This window comes from Coloeus monedula, assembly GCF_965178545.1.
Source record: "Coloeus monedula genome assembly, chromosome: 2".
Classification (NCBI taxonomy): domain Eukaryota; kingdom Metazoa; phylum Chordata; class Aves; order Passeriformes; family Corvidae; genus Coloeus; species Coloeus monedula.
In genome coordinates, this window is record NC_138782.1 from 46,059,363 (window position 1) to 46,079,183 (window position 19,821).

At 39.3% G+C, this 19,821-nt stretch overlaps 1 protein-coding gene across 1 annotated transcript; it reads right to left on the reverse strand.

The window, feature by feature from the left end:
* Window positions 1–60: 60 nt before the first annotated feature.
* On the reverse strand, window positions 61–18,608 carry RAB4A (RAB4A, member RAS oncogene family). Its single transcript, XM_082302402.1, has 8 exons — window positions 18,475–18,608; window positions 10,416–10,496; window positions 9,105–9,219; window positions 7,884–7,946; window positions 6,523–6,677; window positions 5,492–5,587; window positions 3,519–3,679; window positions 61–2,211 (listed from the first exon to the last, which is right to left on the reverse strand). Exons 1-7 carry the CDS (start codon window positions 18,503–18,505, stop codon window positions 3,564–3,566), a joined length of 657 nt encoding a protein of 218 aa, XP_082158528.1. The 5' UTR covers window positions 18,506–18,608; the 3' UTR covers window positions 61–2,211; window positions 3,519–3,563.
* Window positions 18,609–19,821: the final 1,213 nt, after the last annotated feature.

The window sequence follows — 19,821 nt, forward strand, 5'->3', positions numbered from 1 at the left end:
AGGATTTGGTGTAAGACACCTAGAAAATCAAGGAAGAATCTTTATTTGGTGCTAGATACAAGCCTTAAATAAAATAGTGTAGGCCAACAGACTCATTAAAAGGCAAGACACAGACTTTAATAAGACATTTAATGGGCTGAACAGCTAAAGCTCCACATCCAATGAAACCTCAGATATAGGTACCTGGTGGTACTTTATGTAAAACTTCCAGCCATCTTGCTTTGGTAAGGTAAGAATTTTACCCTAAAAACATACATAACCTATTTATCATTTACTGTTCAGGTGAGCTAGGTTTGGTTTGCTGTGTCAACTATAATGCTAAAGCTTGAAATCTACTCTAGGGCTGATATTGGCATGATGTTTATTTTTAGAAATAAAAGACCCTCAGAGGAGCTATAGTAAACAATAGAGTTTGCACTGCTGAGAGCTATTGCTTCCAACAGTATTTCTCTAAGGAGTTGCAATTTTAGAAAATTTCTTTTTAGAATGTCAGCAAGATATGCAGCATAAAAGGCTGAGATACTACAAAACATGCACATTAACCAGGTTAATGTGTATACAGTAAGAGTATACATTAAAAAATGGTAAAAACATGTTCAAACTCATTATAATGACACTACTCTTTCCTTCCAGGGAGGAAGGGGACAGCTTTAAGACAGTTACTGAAAGAATAAAACTGCTTACTGCTTTTTAAACCAGAGACACTTGACCAAAATGATCATAAGAACCAAGTATAAAAGAGGCCAGTCTTCTATGCAAAAGGGACAGAAAGAAGTAGAAGAAAATCCCTGTGAAACCCCTGAAATTTCTATTTATAAGCAACAGTCCTCTGCTCCTTTTCAACTGCTACTGTAATAAAGGAAAGAGGTTTTCATCAACAGCCAACACCCCTTCCACCACTCTAACAGTGACAGGAGAGCAACCTTTAACTCTACTTGTGCTGTGCCAGTGCTCAGCTTTTGTCAGCGTGCCAAGAAACCTGATTGGGTTGTGGAATGGTGTGTGGCGGAACAGACTACCCAGTACCTCATCTTTTCCCAGCATTCCAGAACTGGGTTGGGGTTTTGGAACCAATACCCCTCCCCAGCTCTGGCAGACAACACATCCCAATTCATAACTGGCTATTTGGACTGGTGGAGGAGACAGCTCCATCCACCTTCCTATTCCAGAGGACTTGCTTTTGGTAAGCATTTGCAGTTCTGAAAGCCAAAGTGAACTGAATGAGGATTAAGACAGGTAAATTTCTTCAGAGTTCTCAGATGTTCTTGAAAATACAGTTATGCTGCTTCAAAAAACACTTCACCCTCTTACCAGGAAGAGAATACCATTGTGAATAATTGTTATCAGTTCTGTAACAAATCCAATCGTAAATACAACAGAGGAGTGATATAACATCGAAGTTTTTGGACCCAACAGCCTTTTTAAACCTAAACCCAGGCTTTTCAAGTACAAAGCATGCTTAATTCCATTTAATTCAGAGACAACCTAAGGTGCATACTTTTCAGATAAGCATCCATTTGAACCAAAAATGTCAGGACAAAGGGAATAAACACAAGTCTAATTTCATGAAAGATGGTATAGCTTTGTGTAGCATTCTTGCTCTGCTCTTGTGCTTTAACTTGACTTTTCCACCTTGACATATCAGGATACAGAAGCATGGGTCACAACCACACATTAAGAATTGATCCTGTCACCAGCTTGTTAGAATGTGGCAAACTGAGTAGGAAAAAATAAACCAACAACCTCCCACTGACAGGTGCCAGTGGTTTTATAATTCAGCCTGTAAATACAAACTATTGTGCAACAAACAAACGTGACAAAGCCTACCTTGTTTAAATTTGTTTATATGGTAAAAAAATAAAATATTAAACTGCTTATAGTGCAACATTCTAATAGCATACATAAGTATACCATGCTTTGTAAATTTACTATTACATTATTTACAGTACATTGCAATGCTTTAAACTAGAGGTGAAAGAACAAAAACAGGTAATGGAAAACATTTACATACAGGTCTGAGTCTTAATATTGTCCACCAAACTACCAAGTTTGCTTTGCAGACTTGTGTGCTGTGCACATTCCTGCCCCCTACCACAGGACACCTTTCTGTCAGCAGTGGTCTGCTCTGCTTGTAGATAGTGGAAAGATGTTTTTAAAAACTGCATAGCCTTCAAGCTTTTCTCTTTCTTCAAACACCACTTGCAAGGAGAGCTGTAAAATACACAAGAACTCCATTAATTACTCATATCTGATCCATCTGAAAAGTCATCTCTTGAAATAAGATCAATAAATATTCATTTCTGTAGAGCCATACCAAAACTGAACTAAATTAAAGCCCTTTTCTAGCAGTCTCTTAGTTGAAGAATGGCATTTTGTAGGAGGAAAGCAGTTCAAGAATTCCTATCCATTATTTAAAATTCCCAGCTTTAATTGGGAAATAAGCTCCCAGAACACAGGAAAAAATATGAGAATGTAGAATTATGTGCTGCCTTATTTAATGTTCTATAAAGCTTCTGCTGTTTGCACTGCTCAAGCTGATGAATGACTACAGCAGAAGTGATGCAGTAACTATGCCTGCAGTACTTATTTAATTTGATATCACTGTCCTTGTATTAGACAAATAAGGATTAATTACATCAGAATAATTAACTACACAGGGAGAAAGAACTGTGCTAAGAGCCACTGCATACTGCAAGGAGTTATGTAAAATCCAGTGAATACTGAGAGGTGTCTTAAGGACAACTGTTTATAAGAAAGACTAACCACAGAGCTGTTCTACTTAGGAGTTTATGTGACTTTTATGTCTCTTCCCCTACAGCTACTATAGGGAAATTTTTTTTCCTCACTTTCTCTGAAAAACATCTTTGGAAGACTTTAGAACACTGCACACATGCTTCCTAGGCTGCAACAGCCCCAGAAGAACTACTTTAGATGACAGCACTGCTTGAGCAGCAAATACTACTATTCTCTTGTTTACATTTCTGCTAATAGCAGACAGAAATCAGAATAACTTCAGGTTGCTTTTAGGTAGGGGCAAAAAAGTCAGTGGAAGTTTGAAATGTAGTATTATCTTTTATTTTTGAGCCTCAGTGTTTAAGCCTCATATTTTCACTTTATAATAGCTTAGGACAAGACACTGTACCACACATTTTGTGAATGCTCATTTCTATTAATGTTTGTTCTCAATGCAACAGAACTGATTCACTTTCTCTACAGTGCATTAGGTAGCTATTAGGCCCATAATGCATTTCAGAAATTGAGAATTCTAAAATGTTTTCCACAGCATTACTCAGAGTAAGCTAAGATCTAGAAATACTTCAGTAAGAGCACTAGTCTTCCTTTAGTGACCAGATGAGAGAAATCAAACTATAAAAACCCAAATCCACCCTACTGTGCATTATTTCAACAGATTCTCTGTAACTTTACAGGCTAACTGTGGAAAAGCCAAGCACTCAATACAGCACATTTATGAAATATGCTAATTTGCCCACCACCCTGAAATTATTTTGTAACCTTACCTTCTGTATCTAAAGTAAGTATTTGGGATTTTGTGTTTTCTTTCTCTAACACCCACATTCTTGAGCACTTTGTGCTTGTGCTCTACGTGGTGATCTCAGCTGTCTCAAGGCAGCATCTCCATACTGAATACCTGAGCCCATTCTTTCTGGATCCAATTCTCCTGATAAGAAACAAAATGGTCACAAGAACATAGATCATGTGCAAATAATATATTCCAAATTAACTGATAACATTAGATAAAAAATTGCATAACCACATTCTGATCTATTTATGGAGAGATTATCTCAATTCTGTCTACTTTTAGGCAATTTCAAACCCGAATCACTTTTTCCTCTAATTTAACCATGTGTCCTTGATCATGATGACAAAGCAATCTGTCTCAGAGTTAGGCTGCAAACAAGAAATGCATTTGCACTACTTTGAACAAAAGAAGAGTCTAAAATGTTTTCTGCAAACACAGTTAAAAACTTCCTTTCAGAGGCTCATAAGCAAAGAAAATAGTACTGTAGACATCAAACCAAACAAAAATGGATCAATCTGATAGAATTCCAAAAAGAACTGCCCCCAGGGAAAATGATCAACCTCCACAACTCCTGGTATCCATTTCTGCCTACTTCATACCCTGTGCCTTCAGAACTGTTCTTATGGCTGTATGGTGGTCTGGCCAAGATTAGAATTACTTAATCTACTTAATCTTAAAAAACCAACCAACCAGGAATCCCTCTGAATCACTTATTTGGGTTCACTGCACACATGAGCCCTTTGTTAAGTTAGCCAATGGCACCATGTTGAAGGGACAAGTGGATAGCTCCAGAGCTGAGCTGTTACTCAGAAAAGACTTTGATTGAACTACAGGAACAGACCAGAAGGAACCTCATTAATTTCTGCAACTACACATGCAGTGCTCTGTACCTGTGGTGGAACACAGAGAAGCACAGGTGTGGGCTGGGGACTGAGTGGGAAGATAGCAGCAATTGTCAGTACTGGGACACGTTGCCCAGAGGGGCTGTGGAATCTCTGTTCTAGCCCTTGGCAGGTTGCTCTCATTTTGAACCTGAATGTGCTTTAAACAGCAGGCTGGACTAGAGATCTCCACAGGTTCCTTACAGTGTCCATTTTTGCATGATTCAACAGATATGTGCTGGCACAAAAAAACCCAGGAGCAGTTCACAGAAAAAAAGACTTAATTCTGTGGTGGCAATGTCTCTTGAAAGCAGTCATGGAACTACAGTATCACGAGAAACTCTCTATACATTGTTTTTTCATTTGGGTTTTGGGTTAGTTTAGGTTCTTTTTGTTTATTTGTTTAAAATGGAAGCTGCTGTTTGGCATTGATTTGATGTGGTAATCAGAAAATTCCTACGAAAACATCATATTTTCATCGAAAAATTTGTCTTTGGCATTTGAAACATGTAATTAGAATCTGAGACAGACTTTTCAATATGGCCAGTACTTGAAACTTTGAAGATATCAAGCAGCTAGAAAAGAGGAAAACTGGAATGCAAATTAGCTGTAATGACATCTAACACACAGGAGCCTGTCTCCAACAGAAACCTGCCCACTTGTGTTGAGAAGCTTCTGGTGTATTTCTAGATCTGCAAAAGTAAAAATGATTTCAACTGAGAGGCAGGAAGGTCACTTCAGAGAAACAGTTGCTAGGAAACATCCCTGAAATTTTTAGTATTACTGTTCATACTCTCTCTCATACTGCATTTCCTGTTATATATGAGAAGCAGAATTAAAAGTTATGTCTGCCCTGATACTAGGTTTCTATTCAGGAGTACAAAACTGTCTAATGGCAGGCTTGGTATTTGTAGGGATGCAGTACCCCACAGAACACACAATTTACACTCAGACCTGACTGTTAAGGTATGCATCACCCACAATTCACACCACCACCCCTTTTTGGATACTTCCATGTGCACTTTTATTAGTTTTCACATTAAAAAAAAAACTATAAAGCTAAATTTACCTGATTCAATTTTATTGAGTATTTTCCTTGCACACTGTACAAAGGCCTCTTCGACATTTTCCCCCGTTAGAGCACTTGTTTCCAAGAACATCAGCTCTGCATTTGACACCAAAAAAAAAAAAAAAAAAAAAAAAAAAAAAAAAAAAAATCCTCAAAACAAGTCTGGAATACCAGATACAGCAATTCAAACCATGAAAGCTAGGAGCAATAAAAATATTTCTACAGACATCTACAGTCAAAATGCATGGTCCAGAAAAACTAACCTTTGATGGGAAAACCACAGAAAACATCCTCTAAAATTTACACATGGACCTTAGAATGCTGGAATCCAAAGATAATAACCTGGGCTGTGCATGCAAAACAGCGCTTGAAACCAAACTTCATACAGTTTCCCATTAATAGAGGTTATATTCAATACCAAAGTCAATAGCCAGACTTGGTAGAAAAGACTTTAGTTGATTTACAAAGTCAAAACCAGATTTTGCTGATGGCAGGACTGCAGCACAGAAGCTCAGACCGAGACTGGCTTTAGCTGGCACAGAAACATGTCCTCAGACTGGAAATCCTGAATACTACAGACCAGGTAATAGTCCTCTGGATCCACACCCTGCACTGAACTCAGCTTTCCATGAGTAAAACTCATTGCTCCAAACTGCAGCACACCCCATACAACCTTGTCTATTATCTACAGAATCTTTAAGATGCTTAAAAATAGGAATTTATGTTCTTCATTTTCTCCTCAGCCCTTTGGAGGCACGGCAATACCTGAAGTTGTAATACATCTCCTATGGAATATATCTCCACACAGAGGATATTCTTAAAGGAGCAGCTGCGACTGGAAGAATCACTGGTAATGAGACTTAACTAGTACATGTAGTTTGCACTGCAGACACTGCCTCTCTGGGCCTCATGTACTGACAGAACCCTTTTCTGTAGACAAGGTACAAAGTACAGCTTAACTGCACAGAAATGTTAATGATTTGAAATACTATGCATTTTTGAATGCTACGTGAAGGTTTTGTAGTACTTACCATTTTCCTGTGCAAACCGGGATGCTTCTAAAAAAGTGACCTCACGATCTGCATCAAGATCCTTTTTGTTTCCACACAGTATTATCACAATATTTTGACTTGCTAACATTCTTGCATCTGTCAACCAATTAGTAAGTGCATTGTAGGTTTCTCGGCTGTGTAGGAAAGAACATCCTTTATTAGGACACACTTATGTCTCCTGAACAGATCACCGAATTAAAACTCAGAAGGCAAATCGGTGTTTGTGGCAAACAACAAACTGCTGGTAGTCAGGCAAGGCACCTACACATCTCAGTGTGCCACTGATAAACTGGGAAGAGTATCAAATGCTTTCATGAAACTATTTAAAAGCTTGAGTTTTTAAAAATCAAAATTAAATCAATCACAAAATATAAACACACAATTATAAATCACCATGTTAATGTGAAAAGCTAAAATTTTAAGCTCTAATCTAGTTTTAACCTTTTGTGCATGATATTTTGGGATAACAGAATGAGATATTGTTCCACTTGGAATTCAACTGATACTTAAATTACCAGTGGGACAGTTAGAATTTACAAGGCCTGTGTAGATGTGCATGCCTTAACTTTCACACCGCTGTCAGGACCTACACTGCAGGCAGTCACCCTGCACACACCATTTGTCATTGTAGCAGTGGTCAGAGAGAAAGCCTTCAAGCAGCAGGACTGACAGATGACTCCAGCTGACCTTAAGCACAGAACACAAATTTCAAAGCCTGCTGAGAGAATCCTTCACTCACAGGACAACAAGCAGCAATCTAGTGAACCACCATAAAGCAACACAAAACTCATCTTACAGGCATCAGTCAATGGTGGCAGGAAGAATGTGGACATGTGTAATGGTAAGGTGTTTTATTGGCTGCCCATAATATTAAAATATTAAAAGATGAAGAAATGAACAGAATTTTGGGCTACAGTTAAGGAATTTGTATGCAGAGCTAGATTCTCCAGAGGATGATCTTCTACCCCAGCACAATAATCAGCAATTTCCACAAGTAAGGGTGCAGTGCCTTGGTTAAGGATGGCTGAAGTTCGCTCTTGTTTCTGTGGCAAGGCTTGCTGAGGGAGTGGCTGTGTGTAGTCCACCATGGTTAGATCAGCAACTTGGGAGCCAATCTCCACAAATTTGTGTAACCCTTTAGGATTGTTCACATTTACGACATTCAGATATCTCATGTAAGCAAGTTCCAAAACCTAAATATGCACTGAAACAGAAGTACTTCTTATGCTTCCTTTTCTTCCTGCCCAATCTCGATTAGAGCATTAGGTATTTGGAAAGGAATCATTGTGCATTGATGGAATCTGGCAGTCTATGAGCAAAAGAGCTGCTGGCTTTCTTACCTGGTTATATCATAGACAAGCAAGGCACCTGCAGCCCCTCTATAGTAACTCCTTGTTACAGACCTGAAACAGAATTACAAATATACATTTCTGTGGTCCCTTCGCTGTTTAAAATCTGGGTTAATACAACACAATCTGTATTATGAAACAGAATTCTCATTTACATATTTAAAACAAAACATGTTTTTAGACAATGTTATCAGCTGTGCAGCAGCAGACTAATTACAACTATGATTTTGATGAAGCACTTTCATTAAATATAGCTGCACAAGGATTCTCAAAGTCCATTATGACCCATGTGCTCCTGAAAGTACACAAATCATCATAATCCATGACCAGATACAGAACTTGAGGCTGATATCTGGCCAACACACTGAAGAGATCTCATTAATGAAGACTACATATCACAGCCCAGCTTTATCAAGTCAGAAGTATATCCAAAGGACTAGTCTAATAGAAGACATTTACCTGGATTGCTGTCCATTACTCAGACTTCTACCATCATACTCATCTGTGTTAACCAACCCCTCTCCCAAAACAAAGAAACCTCAGGCACACACTCCATCCTCCCAAAAACAGAAAAAAAAAAAATGATGTCCTATGTGATGGTGAATGTACCCAGGAACACATTAGATTTTTACTGAGTTTGAGCTATGCCTCAGATGCAGAACACTGTTAAAATACAGCATTAAAAGTACTAAGTTCTAAGCTGACAAATTGATTGCTTTTTCTCTAAGAAACTTAAGATATCTCAGTCTTTCTAGAAATATATTTACCCTAATGAATTTGACTGATTTTTTTTCTTCTCTAATCAAACTGTATATAGAATTACACAGTGCAATTGTTTTCATGCAGATTTTGAACAGTTTACAACTTCCTGACGTTTACTTATACCAACCAATAGAAGGTCTTCTAAACATGGAGTTGAGCACATACACTTAGTTAAAAAACAATTATGAGTTTGGCTGGTGAACAAAGCTTTTAGCCACCTATTCTACTCATATACCTTAAGAGAAAATACCCAATGAAAGAAAGGGCAGAACTCAGATCCTGCAAGGCAGTACTGCTCTACTGTGGTCTGTCCAGGTTGGAAGGTTAATATGAAAGAGACAAACAATTCCACTGATGAAGAAGCTTTGCCTAGTTACAAGCAGAGATAAATAATATCCACCACTCACAGCAGCAATTTAGTAACACTTAATAAAAGGCTGAAAAGCATACCTGAACCTTTCTTGTCCTGCTGTATCCCATATCTGCAATTTTACATATTTACCACCAACATTTATGATCTTTGAACCGAATTCCACTCCTATAGTATGATTTGAGTCATCTTTGACTACGGAAAAAAAAGAAATAAAATCAGACTTATCTGAAGAATATTTAGAGTGAATAAACAGCTTTTACATAAAACTGTTTAGGTATTATCAAAACTCCTAAGTGTTCAAATTACAAACTACTTCCTGAACCATCAAATTTAGTGTCACTCATTAGCCTACTGCCACCACACAGAAATAAATGTTCTTACCATTTTTGACAGCTTAGACAATTCAAAATTACTACTAGAATGGCCTGCCTTAAATAATTTCCAGTTCACTTTAATAAGTAGCAAGATACTTTTTGTACATTTTTTTCCAACTGTGTTTTCTATTACCTTGATACCATTTAAAATTAAAATTCATGGAATGTAGAACAAAAAAAGACACTGTCTTGTCCATGAATATGCAAGAGCCAATTCTTATTTAATGCACAAAGTTAAGATCCTTGCCCTATGTATGTTGTTGATATCACAGAATCCCAGCAATTTACAGCTGCCCTTACTTGAAGCACGGGCTTGTTTCGAGTTCACTCAGAATCAAGCCATGTTCCTTAGTGCTTTACACATCAGTATCCTTAAGTATTCCTCAAGAGATAAGGTGACTGTTTGGTTACTGTTCGGCTGAGAAAGGTAACAGCCACCTTAGATTCACAGAGGTTTCTAAATGCATATTTGTTGGATTGTATTAAATGTACAGCCCAACAGAAATTTTTCTTTTATGTTATCTGCTCACTTCTGAATAACATTCACAATGAAATCTCTACCGGTATTTATCATAGACCACAGTCCTTAACAAAGAAAACGGGGTTACTATTTACTTAAAAAGATACTACAGGCTTTCTAAATTGACTCAAGCAATTCAACTTTTCTTTCCTCAATTTTCTAAATATCCAAGTCTCTGCTATATATCTAGGGAAGCTTGTAGCTGCAAATTATAACTCCCACAAAAAGTAAGCCTATTTTCACCAACATCCTGTTATATTTATTTGAGAGGAATACAGAATAATGCTTCATATTAGGCTTTAGATTAAAGACAAACAGTGAGCAATAGGGATTTACAGCATGGTTCTGAACATAATTCTTTACTAAAATTCTCACCTATACAAATAAGAGAATTAGGGGAGCTTCCATACCAATAATAGGTACTCATGTAGACAGAGCCTTTGCCTGTGGTACAAAGCAATGGAGAACTCTGACTGTCCTTCACATGTACTTACATTTCTTTTCAATAAACTGGTGTAGCAAACAGGATTTTCCAGTTCCAGCATTTCCTATGACCAAGAACTTAAACAGGAAATCTGAAGATTGAAAGAAAAAGAAAAAAGAAGAAATTGCTAAATTTTAGTATGGACTCACATTTTTATTACAAGACCAAGTTCACAAGCCAACTATTCTCTTGTAGCTGTTATTTCGAAGGGAAGGGAATAGATGACAAAATTAGCAAAATAGCAATAAATCTGAAGAATAATCCAGTATCTGCAACAGTGATGTCAGACAGCAAGAGCTAAGAATTGTTGTTTATGGAGATGCAAGAAAGACAAAATGAGGTGAAAATGGCTGAATCTGAATTCAGTTAAAATAGGCTGAATCACATGTAAATAGTTGGCTTGTATTTCAGCAACCTGTTTCAAAAGTACGTAAGCTATTAACTATAGTCAACACAAATAGATTATCATGTCATTTCTTAAAATCGATACTTTTGGGGAGGGGTTGTTGGTTTGGTTTGGTTTGGGGGGGGCGGTGCTTGTTTGTGGGTTTTTTGGATTTTAATTTTTGTAGGTTTAAAATTTACATTAATTTGAACTTCTCTATTAACAGTTTAATACTCATACTTTGTTTTAATCTTTGTACAGCTGGGACAACTACAGTATTTCTCTACAATATTTAGAGGGAAGAAGTAATTTCTATTGTGGGATGCCTAGTTTCACATTTCCTCCGCATGTTAAATTAATATACATTTATTTCTGTTACCTATTTATGAGCCATTTGTATCAATGTTCATTGGTAATACACATATTTAAGGTTTATGGCCCATTTCTATTGTTTTAACAGTTACATATAATGCTTTAATTCTACAACCACAAATCTGCTTTCAGTTTTGCTAAAGACCGAAGAAAGCTTTCCTGTCTTACTAATCTCAAAAATTATAAACTGATTAGAAAGCTTACAACTGCTTCCTCCAATACACTGCCACCAAGGCAACATTTGCAGCTCATGCAAGATTCCCTATTTATGTTTCTACCAGCAGCAGATTTTTTACTCTTTATTGCACAGTTTCTCTAATAAACACAGCAGGTCTCCAGAAGAGATCTGGTAAGCATGGAAGGAAAATGATTAAGTTTGCAATATCAACAAAACCAAAAACATTAATTTTGTTAAGAGTGTTGAAAGCTGTCAAATGGGCTACATGGGTATTGGCCCAGGGGATAGCAGAATAAAAAGAAACCTACATTATGCCAAGTAAGTCAAAGAACTGAAAAATCCTCTATCAGGATCTCATTGGAGTATTTAGTTTTAAAAATCAAATTTAAGACGCACACAAATCTATGTGTCCATTCCATTTCATGAAGGAGTTATTTGTTATGGTATATCATAAACACTCCCTAGCAATGCCAAAAGGAACAAACAAGTTTCTCAAATGCTAAGATTCCCACTGTTAAAAAGACAGTAGTAAAACACAGGGCTATGAGTCCTGGAAATGTCTACCGTTCTTTGTCTTCACCTGTCTTCTGGATTTTATTAATATTTAAAATGAGCTAATGTTTTACTAAGGATTTTCACTTTTTTATATTTTGCCCTTGCATGATTTTCTTGCTTCAAATGCTGGAACAGGCTTGGAATAGATTCTGAATTCTACCCTTCTCAGAAGATGGCTGTTTCCTGCTTACAAATATGACCATTTACATGCTCAAGACTTTCTGTTTCAAAATCCTCTTGTTCTTCACGCCCCCACCCAGCTGCTCATGCTTTCTGGATTAAAGAAAAATAATTACAAAAAGGATTTTCCTCCAGGTTATGAAAATTTTGTGTTATCTCCTCTAAGGAAGGGCCCTTCATGTCACCTCAACTGCAAAACACACTGAAGCTGAGAACCCTTCATTCTATCAAGTCTTCACTGTTAGTATGAAATGTAGGTATCATAAATAGCGCAAAGTGTCAGGTTAAGAAAAAATTCATCTCAAAGAAAGTTGAGTTTCAATTTTTATGGATCAAGTATCACTGGTTAGCTGCCTTTGACACCATTTTGTATACTTACACTACTCTCTGTCTGTGTGTGTGTGTAATCTCACTGGTTTTACCACTTTCAGAGTACCTCAAAATGCAGGATATTCTGAGACACAGACACAATCAAAATAATCTGTTTCTGATGCTGCCGTTTTCCCACACATGAATCTGAAACCCAGTTAAAACTGGTTCTACCTCTTATCTGGTGAATGCTGTTTGTCAGATTTTCTCCTTAAAAACAACTATAAAATTCATGTTTACCTTCCTTTTTTGTCCATGGAAGACTCGTTTTATTGACAGCAGTACAACAGCTACTGCAAACCTAAACCAGGGAAAGACTAAAACCAAAACTCTATTCCCCCACTAACTTGCACTGTAACTGCAAGCACTGGTTGTCAAATGTGGCTCACGAAGGCGTACTTGTGCAACCCACAAACCCACACTGAGCAGCAAATTCAACACACTGCTCCTTTCTGCACAGACAGGCTGGAGGCCACTGAGGCCTTGGGACAATCATGTCGCTGGCAGGGACTGATCCGGAAGAGCATCAGAACAGCAGTGTATTTTTCCCTGAGGTGTTTTAAGTTGAGGTGCTTTATATTTTGCTCTGAAAGCAACAGTGCTATTTGGGGATTTTATATTCATGTCTTTAAATGGATAACGTATTCTAGTAGCGCTTCATAACAGACTCCCAATTCCTATTGAGATTCAGTTGTGCCAGACAAATTTAAAAGGGAATCTTTCCTACAAATTAGCCACTTAATTGCCAGTTCAACGCCTGCTTACTTAGCAGGAAAAAAAAGATCCCTCTCACAAAAATAGTAAATGGGCCTTTTAAGATGAAACTTGAAATAGTTACAATTAACTTTTTCTCGGTATGAAACAAAGAGAAATGTCTTTTATTCCACCAAACTAAGAGAAATGTCTTTTAGTACATTTCATAAAATGAAAATGTCAGAATCTTCTAACAAAAAAAGCTAAAACCTTTCTGCACCAAAGGCAGCAGCAATGTTTCCAGACACACGTAGTCTCAGAGTAAAAGACACTGTTACATTTACAAATATAACTATGTTTCTATAATTTTAAACTCAAATTTTATGCAAATTGTTCAAACTAGCAAAAAGCTTTTAGACTTAAGTTATCAGTTTGTCCACAAGCACTGGATAACATGGTTCAGGAAATATGGAATACTCTGCACATTTAATCAACTGCAAGGAAGGACAAGAAAAATGCTTTGCCAATACCAAAAGTTAAAAATACCTAGATTTAACAAACTTTTAAGTTCACAGCCTAGCATATTAATGAATAAGGTAATACCAGATAAGAACAAGGAGAACATTTTTCATCTTGTTTTTCTGCAACTTCTTTCTTATAATGTCATTCTGTATGACAACTGGTACCACATCAACTACATTTTTATTACTTATTTTAGCACGCAGTTTAGGATATGAAATGTTTTCCCTTTAAGCCATACAGATGTATGTAAGATTCAGCACAGTTCGGAAGCACAGAAACCAAATGAGATTGGGCAGATGGCTTCTTTTAGACCATCACTGTGGACTCAAACTTTATATAATCATTCTTTGCAACTTCAGCAAATGCAACTCACATTCTAGTGTTTGCACTACTGCTTAATTGCTTTAGTTTTTCTTTTTTAACTTCCCAGAGGAGTTAATTCACTTCATTTCATAGCTTTTTTTTAATCTCCTCTTTTCTTTCCAATTGACCAAGCAGCTCAGAGCTCCAGCATTCCAGTCAGCAGCCAAGGCTGTCACCCTAGAGAAACTTTTCTTTTGAATCCTGTTGTTCCTCCTTCATAGAAAAGCTGAAAAGCATCATCATTCAGATGTTACAAATGCTTGCTGCCATGCTGGGTGCTGAAAAGGTCTAGAAAAGTTAAAGCACTTCGCCTTTAAATAAGATCGTCTTTATACAGAAGATATTTAGGATGAAAACCGAACTCTGTGCTAAAGGGAAAAAGGGTTACAGGATATGCCCTACAGAAATCATAAGGAGATGAAACACAGCATAGCATGGCTGTTTAAGGAAATAAGGGAATATAAAGAATCAGCTTACTCCCCTCTGAGAGCTACATGCATCACCTGATCCCAACCTGGGTAGGGGGTGCAGGAGTGCTAGAGTGAATTGTGGCTTCACTCTAAAGATGCACCAGCAGCACAAGCTGTTAAACAACATGAATTATATCACATCTTTTGTGTTTGTTTTTTTCTTTTGGGGGTGGTGGTGCAGTGTGAGCTGAGGGGAAAGGAGAAGAGAGACAATTGTGGGCTTTGACTCAAGCACCAGCAAAAACAGATGGTTGATGTGGCAACCACCCCCAGACATCCAACCTCCTCCTTTGACTGAAGCCTAATCCAGTAGAAGGAACAGTCAAACAGCTTCTGAGATGCTGTAGCTTAGTCTTTAAAATGCAATGAGAATTAAATTGTTTCCCTTAGACTGCTAACACAGTAGTGTAGGGGGGAGACCAAATTATATCCCCAATCTCAGTTTGATCTCCTTCCAACTCCTTGTAATAGAGTAGAATTTATATTCACTAATGCTGACCCTTAGGAAAGTCTTTCATTCATGCCATAGGGCAGGAGGAAAGAGTGCTCTGAAGCATTCCTACTGGCATTTGCTGCCTTCAAATGAAAGGAGGAGCTATTCCCACTGCTTACTCCTTTCTCTAGCAGGAGGTTAACAAGACAAACAGGTAGAACAGATAAACTTGGGTCTATTCCAATCTGCATAAAGAATGCTTCAAAGAGGGAAGATCTGCTTCCTTACAAGCAAAAGAGCAATGCTCTCTAAGAAATAAAATCAGATTTGAAACAAACTGAAGACCAGGGTGATAAATGCAAATACCATCAGGTAAATGGTGGGGAATGGGATGGCAAGAAAAGGATGAGTCAAATTGTACAGATCAAAAAGAATTCTTTTCAAATGGATGGAAAGACTATACATTCTCTGACAATGATAGAGATTGGTAAACTTATGTGACCAGATTGGGAGCAGTAGATGCTGGTGGAGAAAACACAAGGAACTAAGGAGTGAAAAGATTTGACTTGAATCTTACACATTGCATTTATTCAATGCTCAATTGAATAAATTCTCAATTCAATACAACTTCCATCCTTCTACTATTTAAAATCCAATGGTTGCTTTGCATTTACTTATTAAATATAAGATACTTTTATGTCAGGCTGTATTTAACCCAAAAACATGTATATTTTGAACTGGGAAGCAGGCTAAAACATGCATGTGTTGTTATATGGCAATTATCTACAGAAGGTCATTGCATCTCACAAAACTTGAGTTAAAAAGAGTTTTCCTGTGAATAAGAGATTTGTTTCCAATGTCACATGTTAAACTTTTTAAAGAACGACCCTCTTCTCCCACAAGCAGCAGGAAAATGTTCTTTCTAAACCCAGTCTCAAAATTCATGGAGTTATCTTGTATTCGTGTTTGGTTTGGTTTTGGCACTTTGTATGGGAAATAAATTGAACACATAAGAATTGAACAGATATTGAATTGAACACATAAATAATTGAACAGATAAGAAAGCTAAGAACAGAAGATACACAACCAATGTAATAGATCTACAGGAATGAAAATATGAATTGTAAGGAAAATTTAGTGCCAAGACTGAGAAGCTGCAGAACTTTGTTTGAAAAGAGGAAAGAGACAAGAATCTCAGTAATGGATGGAAAGAGTGAAAAGTGAGTGAACAGAAAACCTTCAGAGAAGATAGAATTTGACATGGAGGAAGAAACTAAGGGAGAAAAAAACCAGGAGGAGACATGAAATTAACAGTGGGGGCCAGAGGAAAGGCTGTTTATTCCCTACGGATTGAGAAAAATATTGAAAAAAATAACCCCCCTTTCAAACTAAAGAAGTTGAAACCTCACAGCAAAATCAAAGTCATATAAAAGTCAGGCAGCAAAATGACATTTGAAAGAAAAACACCAACCCAACCACCAACCAGCTTCCTGAGCCCACCTGTATGGGATGAAAAGCTTGAGGTTACATAATTAGAATGGGTCATAATTCAGGCGACAAGAAAAATCTAATTCATGACTTAGCATTTACAAGCCATAGGGATTCCAGGAGGGGGATACAGTGACCACTAATCTCAGTCAGCAGGGAGAAACTGACCTAATACTTCTCCCATCCTTCATGGTCATTGTAACAGCTGGTCAGAAAGAAACCACTCATTGTTAGGACAGTGAGCACATTAAATCCAGAGAGTTCATCAAGCACAGAAGATCTGTAATTTAATCACATTGTACTGTTAACTTTGATATGCCAATGGGGCTGCTACATATGTGGACAGGACACTGCAAAATTAGATACTGACTACTGTTGTAGTCAGAGATTGTAGAGCCCATTAGTTAAATTTTATGCTATAACTTAGCTTTTGTTCTTCTGTGTACTCTAGAACTTGAAACTCTCAAGCATTCTAACACAGAATTTTTTGTAGCTTGTGTGTGCATAGGACAGACACAGAAATTCCAAAGGGTAATATATCAAACAAGAATTAAACTAATAAAAGGAACAACCCACAACTACAAGGCTTCCATTTCAAGGGCTTGTTTTCTAGGATACCAAAATAATCAGAAAGTATCAACAGCTCCAGTGGGCTTACTTTCCCTATTCTGCATCACTAGAACAATGCAAAAAATGTTTCAATGTTCTCGTTTAAGATACCAATCATCTATTTGGCTTATCTAGTATTACAGCATCAAAAGAGGAGCACCACTGAAATTCTGTCATCTCTGGCTTTCTACCAGGTCTCTTGCTCAGAGAGCATCATAAGCATAGCCAAAGTGATCCCAGTTCTAGGTCACAAGAGTTCAGAGCACGAAGAACTTTTCAAACTCAAATCTAGATGGACAAAGCACACCCGTCTGATTTCTACATGTAAGTCTTACATGTTTCTAGAAAGTATGGACAAAAGAAGCAGGGTCTATAGTATCCTCATGTTGGCACTTCAAGGGCTGCCCCACACTCTTGCCTTGTTGTGCCCCTTAGTTCGGAGCATTTGCTGTACACCGAAGCACTGACCAGTAGGACAGAACATCAAGCACTGATGACTACAGTATTGAAAATAGAGTGCCTTACACAGTAGAAACAATCAGGTCACTAGGCCTACTCCTGATGGACATCCCAGCCCCCAAACGGTTTCCAGAGTTGTGTCCAATTTTGCTTTAATTATTCAGTATTCAATTCTGATCTTACTCTCATGGACTATGAATACGAACCTATTACCTGGATTTAGAATATGTTTACATGTATAACAGCATTTTTATACTGGAAAATATTACAGAACTGTTTGGCATGGAAAGGGTAGAAAAGAAATCTATTCAAGCAGAATTTCAAGTACAATTATAAAGAAAAGAAATTAAAACGATTCAGTTGCTACTCATCTCCTCCACCTAGCCAGCAATACCAGCTCTGCTTACCTCTTCGACTCCTCACTTCTCTTCGATGCTCCCAGCGAGGCACTGACACACCCTGTCAGTGCCTGCACTCCGACTTACCCCACCAGATGTTTTCCTACCAGTAGTAGTAAGACATCCATGCCAAGATAGGGACATACGAACATACCCACTGATCTTTTCACCCCCAACTCACTCTCAAAGTCAACTCTTTTTGACGCCGCACGTCTAAGACAACAGGACCGAAACCTTAACCTGACCCGCAGAAGCGCACGTCATCTCCAGGTAAAGGAACGGGCGGCTTCTCCCAGAGGACATGCACTGCAAGTTTCCTTCTGGACGCCCCGGACCACAACAAGCAGCGCCCAAGTCGGCGCCTGCTCACCCTGAAGGATAACTCGGAAGGCTCCTGCCGGGCCGGCCGGGCAGCCACGGGCGGGGCAGGAGCTGCGGGGCTCAGGGCAGCGCCGGGCAGAGGGACCCGCCCGAGCCGGGGAGCCCTCCCGTCACACCGGCTCCTTCCCCGCTCCTCACGGGGCACTGCCCGGCCCCGGGCCCGCTCCCCCGGAGGGGAGGAGGGAGATCCTTTCACCCCGCCCCCGGATCCTACCGTAGGTCTCGGACATGGCACTCTGCGACATCCCGGGAGGGGTGACCCCCGCCGCCGCTGCTCGCTGCCTGCCCCGCCCGGGGTCGGCGCTGACAGCGGAGGGAACCGAACAGGCCCCGCCGCCCGGGCCCGGCTCACCCCGCCCCGCCCAGCCCCGCGCAGGCGCGCGCGGGCCCCGCGCGAGCCCCAGCTCCCCGCGCAGGCGCGGCGGCTCGCGCCCCGCGGCCCCGCCCCCCAGGCGGCCCCGCCCCCAAACAAGGAGCACGTGCGCCGGGAAGCTCCCGCCCCTTCCCTCCCGCGGCGGGCGGCCTCTGGAGAGCGCGGCCCGAGCGCCGGCTCCTTACCCGGGGCGGTGTTCCCGCCGTTCTCTGCGTTTTATTCCCGTCTGCACCAGGCAGGGAGCCGGGCGGTGCCCCACCAAAGGCTGGCTCCCCGGTCAGCAAAACGTTACGCTATTCATGCATTGTAATGGACAAAAGTCAGCATTCCTTCGTTACAAATTACATACCTTTTCCATTAATTAGTACTCAAACCCCTGTTTGCTCGTCATTCCTCTCCTTTTCATGGTAATTATTCCACAGGCTAAGTTCTGCTCTCCTTTTGAGCCTGGGGTCCGTTTTGAGTAAGTGGTCATTGAGTCTGTGGTAGTGATCACCCACTGCCGGAATTACCTTTCCCCCAGGTACTGCTCAGTCCTGCTGACTTCACTCCTGGTGGCTGTCATCCAGACAGCCCATTCATCCTGGGATTGTCTTCCCTTTTCCTTAAAAGATTAGCCTAGAGCATACAATGCTCACAATGGAATTGCTTAATCATAACTGTACAGCTATAGCTACTGATAACAACTAAAAGAAGTTGCAAAGTTTGATTCTAATCTTCAGGGGCCCGATGACAACAGCGCCTCTAATAATTCTTTATTGGTTGTCTTAACTTCCCTGCCAACCCTAGTTAGTCTGGGAGCAAAGGGCAATACAGCTCCCACCACAACCTGTGTCCTCCACATTTTCCTTTCTTCCAGTTCTTAAAAAAAATTCCTCTTATGTCCTCTTCTGCTATTTCTGGCTTTTTAAATCTCATTGCTCATAGCTTCCCATCCTTTCCACTTCTCCTTCATCTCCCAAGCTGTAGGAAAAACTGCCTCTGCCTGTCCCAGCCACCTACTTGCCAAGTCCTTTGCTGGTCAGAGGTCAGCTTTGAAGTTCCCGTCTCTAATCAGTGGAACAACATGCACTGAGCCAGCACCAAGAAGCCCTCAGAGAATCTGCTGATTATTCTTGTTGTCGGTATATACAGACAAAGAAACTTGCCACAGTTTTCAAAGAACCAGCTTCTTAATGAATTCACAGT

What these genes read in the sequence shown, in the direction of transcription:
- RAB4A (XM_082302402.1), bottom strand. Translation starts at nt 18,505, where the DNA reads ATGTCGCAGAGTGCCATGTCCGAGACCTACG. An exon ending in TGCCATGTCCGAGACCTACG is followed by an intron (nt 10,497 to 18,474) that starts GTAGGATCCGGG and finishes TTCAATCTTCAG; the next exon opens with ATTTCCTGTTTAAGTTCTTG. An exon ending in GCAGGACAAGAAAGGTTCAG is followed by an intron (nt 7,947 to 9,104) that starts GTATGCTTTTCA and finishes ATTCTGTTTCAG; the next exon opens with GTCTGTAACAAGGAGTTACT.